Source organism: Mercenaria mercenaria, chromosome 17 (genome assembly GCF_021730395.1).
Source record: "Mercenaria mercenaria strain notata chromosome 17, MADL_Memer_1, whole genome shotgun sequence".
Taxonomy (NCBI): Eukaryota; Metazoa; Mollusca; class Bivalvia; order Venerida; family Veneridae; genus Mercenaria; species Mercenaria mercenaria.
The window spans coordinates 50,019,036-50,036,129 of NC_069377.1; the positions used below are offsets into that span (position 1 = coordinate 50,019,036).

The 17,094-nt window shown below is 35.4% G+C and overlaps 1 protein-coding gene across 1 annotated transcript in view; it reads left to right on the top strand.

The window, feature by feature from the left end:
• Nucleotides 1-17,094, top strand: part of LOC123536176 (FAD synthase-like) — a 56,828-nt gene that overhangs the window by 2,588 nt on the left and 37,146 nt on the right. The window contains exons 2-3 of the mRNA XM_045319121.2: nt 13,630-13,724; nt 16,176-16,299. Of these exons, the coding sequence (XP_045175056.2) occupies nt 13,630-13,724; nt 16,176-16,299 (219 nt within the window). The remainder of the gene's footprint in view (nt 1-13,629; nt 13,725-16,175; nt 16,300-17,094) is intronic.

The window sequence follows — 17,094 nt, forward strand, 5'->3', positions numbered from 1 at the left end:
TGTTTGGCACTCCTCGGTAATTATCATCCCAGTCATAATACTGATTTTTTTTTTTTGAAAAGCGGGAGAATTATGGTTTTGGTCGGGAGACGGGAGACAAGGTGAAAAAATCGGGATTTTGACCCTCCCGCGCGGGAGATCACATGTATGGTATCGACAGAAATGTAGGCAAAATTCTATAAAAACGGTCGAATTTTCATAAAATTACTTGCAAAATTTCAAACAGCGCTATCCTAAATACTTATTTCTTTCTTAAAGTAAATAAATGATGCAAACTATAGGCATAAAATTCAGACTTTTGACCAGAAAGTACAAAAAACAGAATAGAAAAATCTTAAATAATGAAAAAGCGGCAGCAATTTAAAAATATGAAGTAAAATGATTTTTGGCAAACAGATTTCTGTTATGTGACCTCGTGAACGTAAATAGAAAATCGGGATGCGGTTAAAAAAAACAATAATGATGTTGTTGCGGTTTTTTAGCTCGACTATTCATAGAATAGTAGAGCTATTGGACTCGCCCATGCGTCAGCGTCCGCGTCCCGATTTGGTTAAGTTTTTGTATGTAAGCTGGTATCTCAGCAACCACTTACGGGAATGGATTGAAACTTCACACACTTATTCACTGTGATAAACTGACCTACATTGCACAGGTTCCATAACTCTATTATGCTTTTTTACAAAATTATGCCCCTTTTTCGACTTAGAAATTTTTGGTTAAGGTTTTGTATGTAAGCTGGTATCTCAGTAACCACTTGTGGGAATGGATTGAAACTTCACACACTTATTCACTGTGATAAACTGACTTACAATGCACAGGTTCCATAACTCTATTTTGCTTTTTTACAAAATTATGCCCCTTTTTCGACTTAGAATATTTTGGTTAAGGTTTTGTATGTAAGCTGGTATCTCAGTACTCACTAATTGGAATGTATTGAAACTTCACACACTTGTTCACTGTCATGATCTGACATGCACAAAGCAGGTCCCATAACTTTATTTTGCTTTTTTTCAAAATTATGCCCCTTTTTCGACCTAGAAATTTTTGGTTAAGGTTTTGTATGTAAGCTGGTATCTCAGTAACCACTTGTGGAAATGGATTGAAACTTCACACACTTATTCACTGTGATAAACTGACTTACATTGCACAGGTTCCATAACTCTATTTTGCTTTTTTACAAAATTATGCCCCTTTTTCGACTTAGAATTTTTTGGTTAAGGTTTTGTATGTAAGCTGGTATCTCAGTACTCACTAATTGGAATGGATTGAAACTTTACACACTTGTTCACTGTCATGATCTGACTTGCAATGCAAAGGGTCAATAACTCAACTTTGCATTTTACAAAATTATGCCCCTTTTTCGACTTAGGAGTTTTTGGTTAAATTCCTATTATGTAAGCTGGTATCTTAGTACCCACTAATGGGAATGGATTGAAACTTCACACACTTGTCCACTGCCATGAGCTGATAAGCACTATGCAGGTTCCATAACCCTATTTTGCTTTTTTACTAAATTATGTCCCTTTTTCGACTCGTATTCATTCAATCGACAAGGCTGTTGAATAGTCGAGCGTTGCTGTCCTCCGACAGCTCTTGTTTAATAAGTTTTGAATGAATCTTTGTGCATGTACATGTATTTTTTGACACGACACTTTATAATAAGATATTCTTCTCGAACCATTTTGAAATTTCCTTGAGAGCAAATAGGTCACAGAGGTAAGATATCCGCTATTATAGTTTGACACGTTTACCTGTCAGTTTATACGGGATATTGCACATTCGCTTTAACAAATTAAAAAGAAGCTTTTTTTTTATTGATTTTTACAACACTAGATCTGCTTCTCAGCACTTTAAAGAACCGAGGAGGTACGATTAAACAGTGATGTGCAACATGGCGCGAAAACATGACGTAATGCCATGAAAATCTCGGGGAAACTATACCGCTTTGATCTCCACTTCTAATGTCATGATACCGACACACTTTTAGCTCTTTGAGGGGGTGTTAATTGATGCTGAAAACAAGGCCAATTACTTTGTTTATCAACAGAATAATTACCGATAATCGTTGACCTTTATTTTTTCGCTTTCAACACGGGTGGGTGGGGGATGTTACCCGATGACGATTATTGTGTCCATATTTTTGGGACACTTTTCAAAATAATTATTTTTCGGGAAATAAGTCTTGGGACAGTGAAAATTTTTTAATTATTTTATGCTGTCCCAAGACTCAGGGAAAATACGGTAGATGACCCCTATTGATATTTGGGTCACTTGATCAAAGGTCAAGGTCACATTAGCCAGAACATGGAAAACCGTTTCCGGTCGATAGCTAGAGAACCGTTTTACCTAGAACCTTCAATCTTCATGGGATTATAGGGTTTATGGAGTAGATGACCTCTAATGATTTCTGGGTCACTTTATCAGAATCAAAGATCAAGGCCACAGGGACTTGAACATGGAAAACTGTTTCTGATCAATAACTTGACAGCCACTTGACCCAGTATGTTGAAACTTCATAGGATGATTGGACATGCAGAGTAGTTGACCCCTATTGATATATGAGTCACTTGATCAAAGGTCAAGGTCACAGGGACCAGAACATGGAAAACCGTTTCTGATCAGTAGCTGACGAACCATTCGACCTAGAACCTTCAAACTTCATAGGATGCTGGGGCTTATGGAGTAGATGACCTCTAATGATTTTGGGGTCACTATCAGAGATCAAGGTCTCAGGGGCCTGAACATGGAAAACTGTTTCCTATCAATCACTTGAGAACCACTTGACCGGGAATGTTGAAACTTCATGGGATGATTGGATATGCCTCCAGATGATCTCTATTGCATTTTAATCACTTAGCCAACCAACAGTGTCTCTTTGACTTTTGCTCCTGTCCCCTATTGACTTCTTGCCTGTTGCTTCTATGCTTTGGGGGAGACATGTGCTTTTCTACAAAAGCATCTTCTAGTTTTTGTTAACTGTTAGATCTACCTAATAAGTAACAGTGTTTTACGTGAACAGTATTTTGCAGCATTATACCATCTGTCATAGAGGGCCCTTATCGTTCCAAGGGTGTTGGGGTCATGACTCGGGCTCACAGGTGGTACCGGTTGATTTTTGTAGTCTTGGGGAAAATTAGCCGGGTTCGAGCTCCTGTGAGATTCCACCGAGTGTTATAAATTTAAAGGAACCTCATTTTGACAGACTTATAAGCCTTTGGTTTTAGGTTTGACCTTTAGATGATTGTCCACACTGCAGATAAAACACAATGTAACTGTTTTTTGAAGTTTAATTCAGGTTTCCCATTTAGATTACAACAAGCAACAAAGATGTAACAAAGTTCCAGTGAATAATAAATTTCCAATGTTAAAGTTACAACAATTCACAAAATCCTGTATTTAAATAACAAAGTAAAGCTTAAGTGTTCCTTCAAAGTTTAATAGGCTGACTCAATATAAGTCACTGATATGCCTCTATTTCTGGCAAGAGATGCCAGGAACTTTTAAAACATCTTTACACCTTTGTGTCTAAAACTTAACTCCTTGAATAGCAGCAAAAACTGCATGATCAAGATTTGCAAAAAAAAAATAATTAACCAATGAAAAGAAATATACTTTTATCAGTAGCCAATCAAATTTAAGCTTGAAAGGGCCTGGATGACCCTCTCACATCTAAAGCCATAAACTAATACCATTATTCAATATTCAAATTATATCTACATGACAACAAGCTTATTAAAGATACCTGGTGATAGCAGACACACCAATTTATGATAATTGCAATTAGCAGTTCTGGACAAGTAATGCCAGATGTCACATATCTGCACATAAAAGTGCCAATATCTTATCATATAGCTTGGCTTCACATTTTGTTTGCATAATAATCTACTGAAAATCTTCTTAATTTAATAAATGAATAATCTTTAAAAAATACCTTTTTAAAACAAATTTCTGAATTTTAATTTCTTGCATATTTCAATTTAAAAATATGGCCTAAATTTTACTGCTATTACACATTCCCCCCTGGCATATTATGTTTGTCCCCAAACATATTAAATACATAGTCATTATAACATAATAAAACATGTAGTTTAAACATATGATATGAAGATTTTCTTAGTACATAACATAACATAATTTTTTTTTCTTTATTTTTTTTTCGTATATTATTTACATTATTTACAGACGGTACCATTTCATATTTACATTACACGTGTATATATTTTAAAATGCTGAATAATGGCACAATCATTTTAGTATCAATCTGATTCACTTTTCAAGAAAAACATCAATATAATTTCAAAACATCCTTTCCAATAACAATTTGTGCCAATTTTTTTTTTTTTCATCATAAATATGTTCTCTGTCTTAATCACATCATCACATTATCATAAATAACACAGCATCATTGCTATTTCAACTCTTTCTAATCATCACTCTAATCATCACTATTTTATTTCAGTATACATGTAGCATCATTGCAACAACAGTTTATAATAGCATCATTGCTTTTTTCTCTTCACAATTCATTGCATTTCTTAACTCGCTTCTGTTTACAGTTCTATAGCATGTTTGTTTGTTACTTTTCGACACTGTATTGTATTTGCACATCATTTTTCAGCTCATCATGGCACTGTCATTAGTTTTTTTTTCATCATTTTATTGTCATCATTCAACCGACACTAAGACTGTCTTACAATGTTTTTTTGTTTTTTTTCAATTGCCATTTTTCACATTTTGAACTCACTGTAGTTTTTAAATATATGATAAAATATCACATTCTTTCATTTTGAGTACACCATCATATACTGTATATACCTTGCTACCAGTTATCTGTGAACAAACAGTCCCAAACCATTATTTAAGCAGCCCGCCAATTATACTGCTTAATTTTTGCAACATAATGATTTTTGAAGGTAAATCAGAATCTCAAACATAGGATTATATCTATAAATTATATGGAAATACTTATGACTCTATATAGAATGCTATAAAAAATCTGGTCTCTACAAAATATTTTAACTCAACTCAACTCCTTTTTAGATCTCTATATAAAAATAAAACTTAAAGGTGGCTTCATCCAAAACAGAAAATGCAAAATTTGTCATAACTGACAATAAATACTTATTAATGCTTACAAGAAGCAGACAGATTTTTTAAAATTATAACATATTCTCTTTGAAATAAGAATAAGGGAAAAAATGCAAAAAATTTTGACACCAATGTTGGATAAAACAGAGGCTTTCTCAAGCAAGACCTGCGCGCTTGATCTAACTTAAAACTCACTCCTATCTTATCAAAGATTGGCCCACCTATCAATAAGTAAGTTGATCCTTTTTTTTTTTTGAGAAAAAAAACAAAACATACTAGTACTTACAACAACTATAGTCTATTTAAAGCAAAAAGAATATTATTTTGTGTTAAGCAATGTAAATTCTATACAAAAGAGATGTTTTTTTTTTTGAAGATGAAAGCTTTAACTCAGTGAAATAATACTTCTTGTATTTCTTATTTTTTTTTTTTAGAAACTGACCTGCATTCTCACTGTATCATCTATAGTACATATTTTAAACTATCTTATTTTTTTTCTAATCTCACCTAATCTACCAGTGGAATTGTTTGTACTACAATACAAGTAATTTGATTACAATATGTACTGCTAATTAAATGCTACACTCTGCCTACTATGAAGTAATGTTTAACATGACTGCTGAAAATCATTCTTCAAAAGTTTCAGAAAGTTTTCCAAAAGAACACTGGGCACATCTTCTTCATGGTACCAACATGGGGGAATATTTTTATTCTGGTGACTGATCAGATATCTGTATGTACCATCGTCCTCAATGCATATTTCCAAGAGGTGCTCAGTTTCAATGAATAATTCTGTATAGATTCTTTTCATAGGCCTTCCTTCCCGTCTATCTAACCTGAATTTTAGACAGTCAATCTTTCCTTGTCTTTTCCGCTCATGGGTCAGTTTGTCAAGTTTAATGTATATGTCCTCTGCAAATGCCCTAGCAGATTGCAGCGTGCACCATTCAGGTGTTGATGATTCCCTTTGTAGATAGTAATATGGCCTACATTTAATGATACGAACTCCCAACAGTTTGTTGTTGTCAATGTTGGACACTTTGTCCGAAATTTCAGCTGTCTTTTGTTTGTGTGTGGAATCTGATTTGTTCATTTCTGTTTGAGTGCCTGTAGATTTTGAGGTCGTGACCTGATTTACTGTTGGCTTTTCAAAGAACTTGAATTTTCCTTTCAGTGGTTGACGGCGGCGTTTCTTCCCTTTCATTGTCTTTTCAGCATGGAATTCTCTTCTCATTTGATCGGGGATCTTGCATGAAAATTGCCAGTCTGGTTTCTTACCCTCCTGTTTATAACGCAGCTTGTACAAAGTTTTCTTTTTATTTGACCAAGCCTCCAGGATTCTTGAAATCTCATGCTCTGAGTAGGGTTTACATGTGCCATTAGTGCAGTCCGGACAGGTTTCTGGAGAAGAAACTCTAGATGTGTCTGTTTCTGTTTGTCTGCTTGTGGATGGCTGCTCTTCTGCAGGTATTCTTGGCTGCTCTGGTGTTTGTTTTGCCGTCTGCTTGTCTTGACTTGGCCTGTCGTGTCGCTGCTGTGGTTGTTTAGGCCGCAGGGGTAACTGTGGCCTTTTTTGCACTGGTGGTTGCTGAAGATCTCTCGGTCTGACTGGTTGTGTCTGAGGCCTTTCTGCCATCTCTGGAAGGTCAGGGTCATCTTGGATCTCCTCAGGGTTCAACTCATTATTATGGTCTTCCTCTGGTAAGGGATTTGTAGGACGCTCTGCCGGGTCATAATATGGTTTTAGTCTCTGTACATTCACCAGCGACTTGACCTCTTTGTTAGTTTTGCAATTTCTCAGTCGGTACGTGTCATTGCAACATATTTGCACTATGTAATATGGTCCGACCCATTTTCGGTGTAACTTTGGTGCTTTCCCTAGCGGAACCTTTGAACAGTACAGCCACACTCTCTGTGCTGGTATGTAACTAACTTCTTTTGCATTCTTGTCATATTGTGACTTGTACCTTTCTTGAGCTTTTTCAATATTTTCCTTAGCTATTTGCCTAGCATCCTCCATATTCTGTAGAATTCTGCTTAAAAAAACTTTATGGTCCTGTGTCATATGTTCCTTGGGAATTAATGCTGTGTCAATTGGCATCTTCATCTCACGGCCAAATAACATGAAATAAGGTGAATACTCTGTAGACTGTGTTGCAGGTGTAGCTCGATAGGCCATCATGATGCCTGGTAACAGTTCTGGCCAGTCATCCTGCTGATTCTGGGTGTAAGCACGTAGAGCCTGCAGAACAACAGAATTCATACGCTCCACAGAACCATTCGTTTGCGGATGATAGGAACTGGTAAGGTGTCTGGTGATTTGGAAAAACTCACACAGAGCTTTCACCAGCTTCGACGTGAAATTTTTTCCACGGTCCGTGATTAGAACTCGAGGTGCGCCAAACCTAGTTACGATTTCTCTGTAGAAAATGGTGGCTACTTCAGTGGCCTCCTGAGTTCGGAGCGGAAAAGCTTCACACCATTTTGAGCAGCTGTCTACCACAAGGAGCACATGTTTGTACTTGTCCTTGGTAGTAGGCAGACCACTCAAAATGTCCATGTGCCATCTATCAAGCACATCACTGACTGGTTGCGGATGTAGAGGAGGTCGTTTAGCATGAAAGTTACGCTTAGACTGTTGGCACACTTCGCATGAACGTACATATAGCTGGATATCATGGTACATAGAACTCCAATAAAATTTATTCCTGAGTGCCATATAAGTACGATCGAAACCTTGATGCCCCCCTAAAACACAGTCATGATATGAGCGAAGAACATCATCTCGAAGAACCCTTGGTACAGCTACTTGCTTTACCAGACGGTTCTCTCGAGGAGTGTTCTTGCCCCGCTTCATATAAAGATGGACAAGTACACCATCATCTAATTCAAAATTGTAGGCTTCAGCCACAACAGTTTTGGCCTTTTCTGAGTCTTCGGGCACAACATTAAAAAATTTGTACTTGTAAATATCCCTGAAGTCTGGACATGACCTCTGTAAATTAACTAAGTCTGGCAACTGTACATTCTGCGGCTTCCCATCTTGCAGACTTGCCATAATTCTTTCCTGTGTTTCGTTCTCATATATAAAAGTGACTTCAGTACTACAAGCGTCAGTTGAAGCATTTACATTAAAAACTTGATCTTCATCTGGTGTTTGGGTAGAACTAATCTTATACTTTTGTCTTGACAAATAATCAGCAGGATTCTGTTTTCCTGGCTTATGTACAATCTCAAAATTGTACCCTTGCAGTAACAAGCTCCACCTACCTAACCTACCATTACAGTCCTTAATGCTCTGCAAGTATTTCACAGACACATTGTCTGTAAACACTGTAAATTTCTGATTTACTAGATACTCCCTATAGTGCTGTATTCCCTCAACTAGTGCCAAAGCTTCTTTCTCTGTAATGTGCCACTTTAATTCATTTCCATGTAAGGCACGACCATTGTATGCAATTGCATGTTCCTTGCCATTTTGGACTTGCGAGAGAATAAATCCAACAGAATAGTCACTTGCGTCAATTGTCAAATTAAAGGGCAACTCAAACTTTGGATAGGCAAGGATGGGTGCCTCAGTGAGTCGTTTCTTTAACTCATTGAAAGACATTTCACATTCTGGGGTCCATTTAAATCTTTTATTCTTTTTGAGCAACTGATTTAAAGGGCCAGCTATCTTTGAGAAATCTTTCACAAACCTGCGAAAAAAATTTGCTGTTGCAAGGAAACTTTTGACTTGTTTAGCACTTGTAGGACTTTTGAATTTTTTCAGCTTCTCTATGTTTTCAGGATTTACACTAATGCCGTCTTTCGACACAATGTGACCTAGGTACTTAATTGACTTTGTGGCAAAAGCACATTTTGCCGGGTGAAGCTTCAAATTAGCACTTCTAAGAAGCTGAAACAACTGTTGGAGATGGGACAGGTGGGAATCAAATGACTTATCAAATAAAAGCACATCATCAACATAAATCAAGGCTGACTTGAAGTTCATAGATTTCAATACCTTGTACATTAGGCTTTGAAAGGTCAAGGTTGAATTGGAAAGACCCATAGGTAGGCGCTTGAAATTGAAAATTCCTCTGTGGGTAATGAATGCAGCCTTATGTTTTGTTTTTGGGTCAAGGGGTACTTGAAAAAATCCACTGCGCAAATCCACAGAGGAGAAAATCTCGGGTTCAGTGTCTGCCAAGGTGTCAAATACATCAGGCAAACTGGGAATGGGAAATGACATAGGGACCGACTGTTCATTTAACCTCCTGAAATCAACACAGAACCTGTACTCATTTGTGTTTCCTTTCTTGACCAATACCACAGGAGCATGATAGGGGAGGTTGACTCCTCAATGATGTCAGCCTCAAGATACTCATCAAGTTGCTTGTCCAGGACCCTACCATTTCAGGGACTGACGGTAAGGAGGACAACTGACGGGCTTTTCTGTTTTCGTATGTATGGTATGGAAATGCATATTAGTCTCCCCTAATTCTGAAATATCCTTGGCAAATATGTCTCTATTTTTCCCTAAAAGGGTATACAGTTGCTCTATTTGTTGGTCGCTGAGATCTGTTTGATCAAGATTGATCCCCAGCTCATTAACTATCCTCTTATAATACTTTGGAGTATAAATATCTTGCCCAGCACTGGACGCTACATTAATGGTCGCCTCAGGTTTGAGGTCTGATACACAAGAATTTGTGACTTGCAAAGCTTTAGCTATTGTGTCCTTTGATTCCAGGAACACAGGCATACTGGTGGGGTTCATTAACCGATATGTTCCCTTTGAATTTAGCACCCTACAGACCGTTTTACCTCCAGCCAGAGAATGTTTTCCCATCAAATTTAAAGTAGGTTCTAGCATAACAACTGATCCATTTGGGATTCTGGGAACATGAACAGGGATAACCATTTCACTGTGAGGTGGCACAATGACCTCACATGGCACTGAAGCTAGCACTATAGGTGTATTGTAGTCAGGGAAAGTATCTACTGTAATACTACCTACAAATGGAGTTTCCCTAAGACTACTAGATTTATTTGCTCTAGGGGCTGGTATTGTCAACTTCATAGCCCCAAAATCTGTCTGAACAGAATTTGTCCTAAGAAAATCAATACCTAAGATTGCTTTTGCATGCAAAGTCTCAAAAATTCTAAATTTCTGTTTCAAAGTCAACCCTCCTATATTTACATCTAAAATTGTCTCTCCTAAAACTACATGTCGCTCTCCACAGACACCTAAAACTGCACCTATATCAGACTGGGACACCTTTGCCTCCGGTGCAACTTGTTTTAACAATCTTCTTGACATACAAGAAATGCTAGCACCACTATCTACCAAACATGATATACTATTTTTGCCAAACTTAGCTTCTACAAAATTTCTATCTAAACTGGTGCTAAACTTGATTTTAGGCTCCTCACTACCAAAATCTGCAAAACTGGAGCAAACTTTCTGGCTGCAACACCAAGATTTTAATTTAAGCTTTCTTGGTGCCATCTTTCACTTTATGAAGGCTAATTATAAACTAGGAGGTACAAAAATCTACTACTTTAAACTGAGAATACTACTCTATCACTACAACATTCAGATCTATGCAATGCCACTTTAATTGTGGCATATCTGACACCTTCCTTGCAGAGCAGGTGAAATTACATGCAAATTATCTGCTCCAACATTTTATAGCTAATACTATGGTCAGTAAATTTATTACTAACAAGTGTATGAAATGCACTAAAAAATTTTACAAGCTTGTCTGAGATGTACTATAAACAACCTTTAAGAACACACTGGCTGTATCCAGATAAACATCTTTTTAATGAAGGAACCATAAATGGCTTTAAATGAACATGACTCTTCAGGAAGTTCAGAAAAATGAAACAAAAAGGCACAGTAAGCCGCAGGCATTTAAATGGGAAAAATTCCCACAATTATATTCAAACAGTTTTTCCTTAAACTGCAAAAATTTCAATTCACATAATGAACAGCTAAGCCTCTATCCTCAAATTTGGTGTTCAAATATTCCTAACTAAAATATCAGGTTAAAAAATAAACAAAATGACACAAAGTTTTAATTTTTTCCAACAAGATTAACAATAGTTTGCTTAGATATAAATTCTAACACCTCACTAATTTTCACCAGTAATTTTTAATCCATATGCTAGTTCTCTCTTAAATTTGAAAATCGAAAATAAAATATCTTCAATTTAAGATAAATTTCTCACTAGGATAGGAATGGAAATAATATTATATTTACATGTATAAGACTCAGACCACCCTTTTTGCAACTAGTCAAAAACAAATTATTTGTTACTTGGAAGAAAGTGTACCTTTAATATTATTATATTTCTTCCCTCAACTGATAAAATGTTCCTCTATGCAACAATCTTGAAATTTAAGCCAAAGTTACTTACATGACTTTTCAGAAATCAATTTTTGGGTTATTTTCAGCTTTGAAAATATGAAAAACAAACCCACTTATATTTGTAAAAACAATGAGCAAAACTCTGAGACCTTAAATATTTTCCTTCAAAAGTGCATTATTGTTGCCTTTAAACCCAAGATTTGCCCAGAATCACAGATAACAAGTAATAAGGAAAACAAGTATATTCAGTATGTACTCACCACAGTTTATGCTTTATGGTAAATTTAGAGTTTCACTGATTGTCTTGTACATTTATTCCTGTATGCCCACATGTCATAAGGATCCTGGCTTTTTAGTTACTGGTTACAGCCTCTCATCCCCTGGTTCCATCAAAATGCACCAGAAAAATAGCTGTTCATTGAAGTTTGGTTATGTGTTTTTAATGAGTTCTGTAGTTCCATCACCATTGCCAAAGAAAAATTGTTTATTAACGTTTGGTCGCGTAATTTTGTATTGATCTCAAGCAGAAATCCAGAAAGACTAAGATCAAAGAGTCCCATCCATGTTGAAGTAATGTTTATATAAATTTTTAAATTTGTTCTTTATGTAGTTTTGTATGTTTTCCAAAGTTTCTTCACAATGAAATTTTCCAATGTGTCAAACAAATAAAATTCTATTCCAGTTTCTTCATGTCCATCTCACTGATCGTACCCGGTTACTCCGCCACACATCTGTCATAGAGGGCCCTTATCGTTCCAAGGGTGTTGGGGTCATGACTCGGGCTCACAGGTGGTACCGGTTGATTTTTGTAGTCTTGGGGAAAATTAGCCGGGTTCGAGCTCCTGTGAGATTCCACCGAGTGTTATAAATTTAAAGGAACCTCATTTTGACAGACTTATAAGCCTTTGGTTTTAGGTTTGACCTTTAGATGATTGTCCACACTGCAGATAAAACACAATGTAACTGTTTTTTGAAGTTTAATTCAGGTTTCCCATTTAGATTACAACAAGCAACAAAGATGTAACAAAGTTCCAGTGAATAATAAATTTCCAATGTTAAAGTTACAACAATTCACAAAATCCTGTATTTAAATAACAAAGTAAAGCTTAAGTGTTCCTTCAAAGTTTAATAGGCTGACTCAATATAAGTCACTGATATGCCTCTATTTCTGGCAAGAGATGCCAGGAACTTTTAAAACATCTTTACACCTTTGTGTCTAAAACTTAACTCCTTGAATAGCAGCAAAAACTGCATGATCAAGATTTGCAAAAAAAAAATAATTAACCAATGAAAAGAAATATACTTTTATCAGTAGCCAATCAAATTTAAGCTTGAAAGGGCCTGGATGACCCTCTCACATCTAAAGCCATAAACTAATACCATTATTCAATATTCAAATTATATCTACATGACAACAAGCTTATTAAAGATACCTGGTGATAGCAGACACACCAATTTATGATAATTGCAATTAGCAGTTCTGGACAAGTAATGCCAGATGTCACATATCTGCACATAAAAGTGCCAATATCTTATCATATAGCTTGGCTTCACATTTTGTTTGCATAATAATCTACTGAAAATCTTCTTAATTTAATAAATGAATAATCTTTAAAAAATACCTTTTTAAAACAAATTTCTGAATTTTAATTTCTTGCATATTTCAATTTAAAAATATGGCCTAAATTTTACTGCTATTACACATAACATATAAACAATATTATCATTCTAAATGTCACAAAATATTTTAAAAACTAAAAAAGTTCCTGTTAATCATTCTGAGAGTTGTTTTGTGCATGTTGATCATGGTCTGCACTGTTTGCTATTTAGTCAGTAAATTTTCAGTGAACACCCCTTTGAATAGTAAATGGTATTGCCAAAATTGAACAGTAGACCAGTCCATTTTAGAAATTAACCAAGGTAAAGGTCAAAGAGACATCAGGGAAAAACCTTGTTAAGAAAAGGTGGATCAAACAGTAATGTCATGTGGAGGTGCAGTGGTTGATGTCCATTAAAATTCCTTTCACAATTTATTACAATTTTTATCGGTTGGTTCAGTTACAGATGTAACCATTGTTAGATGATACCAATTGTTTTTAGGTTTATACTTCCCTGGTCAAAGTTCTTATTCATAATCTGTACATCAGTGACATCTATTCTGATTTCATTAGTCTAATTTCAGTGATTGGAGATGAAATCTTAAAAGGTCAAGTTGCAGACACTAACACACATTTCATGACCAGACATTTGTTCTCATGGGGTGTTAAAGTGAAAAAGGTTTGTTTACATATTTATTCTCTTTGAAAACATTTGACCGGTTAATAAAATCATTATATACAGGGTTAGAGATTAATTTAATTTTGCACTAATAAATTGCTAGTGGCTATATTTTTAATTTACAAAATGAAATATTTAATGTAGAATCTATTAAATGTCTTTCCTGTACTTATAGTGGGTATTAATGTAAACTTGAAACATTCTTGTCCAGTTGTTTCAACATTGTTATTTTAGCACAGTAAGTAGTATCCCTCATACCCCTTTTTGATGCACTTCCCCAATATCTCCTCCCCATTCTTCCCCTTCCCGGATACTTCCCTTCTCCCCTGACATATAGATATTATTTATGCACCCATTTGAGAAAATGGGACATGTTAAGCTTTCACCCTTTGCTGGCAGGTGGATGGGTAGGCAGGTGGAAAAAATCAGTGTCCGCTCAATATCTAGAGTATTTTGTATCAGAACTGATCTAAACATATACAAAGTGTGTATCTCTCTAAAATCTATGCCAAGTTTTGTGACCAGCTGTAAAATCTAGGTCAAGTCAGTTCAGATCAGTGTCTTTAGAGTTACAGCCCTTGAATTACTCAGAATAGCAAAAATTGACAGTGTTTGCTCTCTGACTTGAGTACTTTTTATCCAGTATTCACTCAACTTGGTCACAGTGTTTATGGGCATAATATCTCTGACAAGTTGAACATCAAACTAGATAGTCCCAAGTCAGTCTTGAGTTATGGTTCCTGAATTACTAAAATTGTAAACCATGACAGTGTCTGATAAATAACTTAGGCACTTCTTACCCAATGTTCTGCAGATTTAGTCGGAATGTTTATTTGCATATTATCTATGCCAAGATCAATAACCAGCGGGATAGTCCTAGTCCCTTTGGAATTATAGCCCTTATATTTGTCGAAATTCAGAAAATTAACAGCTAGTCTGCCCAGTGAGTACAGTTTTATAAAAGTCAAAAGTAATTTGCAGTAAATAGCATATTTTGTGACACTTTGCACTCTTTCTATACTTTCTTTTCATGTTCCTCTTTTTTTTCAGTTGTTTAAAAATCTCTACATTGTTTCTTAATACACCTACCTTAAGTTTTTCTTTTTCTTCTTTAATATTTTTTACACAAAAAATGTATTTTTTTCTGTTCCAGTCACTATTCTAATCTCTGTCATTTTTACAACATTTTCAAATAACGGAACACGCCGTCCTTCCGACAGCTCTTGTTTGCAATGAATTTGTGAAAACTTTTAACATGTCCTATAAAGTAACTGCAATTAAATACATCTGGAATATTATGTATATTTGTATTAAATAAATCATTTAAAATACAGAACTAGCAGTGAGCTTGTGATATTTACTTTTTCTTTACATATACTATGATGCGAGTCAGAAAAGCCCATATATATGCTAAAAAACACTAGTATAAGAGCAGAATCGAGGAAAATAAATGCTGCTGTAGAGTCATGTTGTGATAATTGCTGAATTATTCATAGAAATGCACATTTAGGCTCTAATACTCCATGTTTTAAGTAATATGTATGTTTTGGCAACTTAGTGCAAAGATAAAAATTGATTATTAACATTTTGTATTATTGTAATGACAGTAAATTTCCTGCCATTCATTTACAATATTCATGTAAATTCGACAGAAATTGTAAGAAATGTCAGGATTGTCTTTAGTACTGTGTTTATGTTGAACAAGCATTAGCATTTATCATTGTATTACACATATACAGTGCAATCAGTTATTTTATGGGGACATATGGCTAATTGAAATGACATGAAAGAAAGAAAACTTCATTTCTCGTACATGTGTGATCGAACTGTTTCACTTAGGAACTCCAGAGCCCCTGTTCATCAAATTCAAGTCTGAAATTTAGACTTGAAAATGCCAATTTTTTTTTATTCCTTGAGGCTTATATTTGCTTTGACAAGAATGTACAGTTGACAACTAGTATGCCCGCTTAGCTCAATAGCTCGAGTGCAGATCTAAGGATTGCGGGGTCATGAGTTTAATCCTCGGGGCGAGGTGTATGTTCTCTGTATTGATTTGATAAAAGACATTGTGTCCTCCAGTGGGGAAGTTAGCAGTTACTTTTGGAGAGCAGGGTTTTACTGGTACAGAAACCTATACTGTTTAAGTTAATTTCCTGCGATTACATAACTGAAATACCCTTGAAAAATGGTTGTAAACACAAAACTACATTTGTCAACTACATATATTTCAGCAAAATTTTGTTAGTAAATGTTTGCTATAAACAAAGTTCTGGTGAATTGAGAATTCTCCACTCTTTTAGTCGAAGTCTGAAACTCAGACTTTAAATGTGATGAATACAAGCCAAGGGTTATTCCCCTATTAAAAGTACTGCAACTGGAAGTTATAGGTGAGATAGGTTGATCCATTGTCGATTCTGTCTTTTACAAAATTGTAAGTTTTCTTTGTTTCAGATATCTGTTGTCCCAGATGACATAGACACAATTGCCAAGGAAATTGTAGAGTTTTCATCCAAGTATACATATGTGATAACGTCCGGGGGCATTGGACCAACCCACGATGATCTCACTTTTGAAAGTATGTCTAGCTATATCAGATGGTTATACTGTAAATGCAATAATTCAAATATATGCTAAATAGAAATGTGTAATACTGTATGAGTGGTTTATTTCACCACATGAATTTGTCTGTGAATTTTGTGATTGGGAAATATTTGCTGACTGAAGACTTACGGAAGTTAATGCTGAATCCTAACATTTATACGGTAAATAGGTTCTCACACTTAGACTGAACTGTTGTAATGTACTATCAGTAATAGTTAGTACTTTGCAAGTATGATGCATCTTTGTACACTTATTCAGCAGAATGGATTGCTGGTCATGCAATAGCCAAAAACTATTTGAACCGAAGTAGGGAGGGGAAATAGTTTTGACTGATTAATGACAATCCATTCAATAAATGTTTCATTATCCGCCTAAAATGCTGCACCCCAAAAGTTTTTATTGGACAGTGCAGGTCAAATTTTTTTTAAGTTGTGATATGACAAGTGTCGCATATATTTCAAGTAAGGAAAATAATAGGTAAGAACGTTTAAATTGTATTATTTAATTTCCTCCTCTTATACAATATATACAGATTTGTCTTATTTTGACATATATCATATATCTACTGGTAAAAGTATAAACCCCCACCAAGAAAAAAAGTAATTGCCTACCTACCTACCCAACTTTAAAAAGTGTGGTGGGGAGACAGCAGACAAAGACTTTTTAAAATGTGGCCGGCCTGAACATGGAAAACCATTTCCGATCAATAACTTGAGAACCACTTGACCCAGAATGTTAAAATTTCGTAGGATGATTGGACATGCAGAGT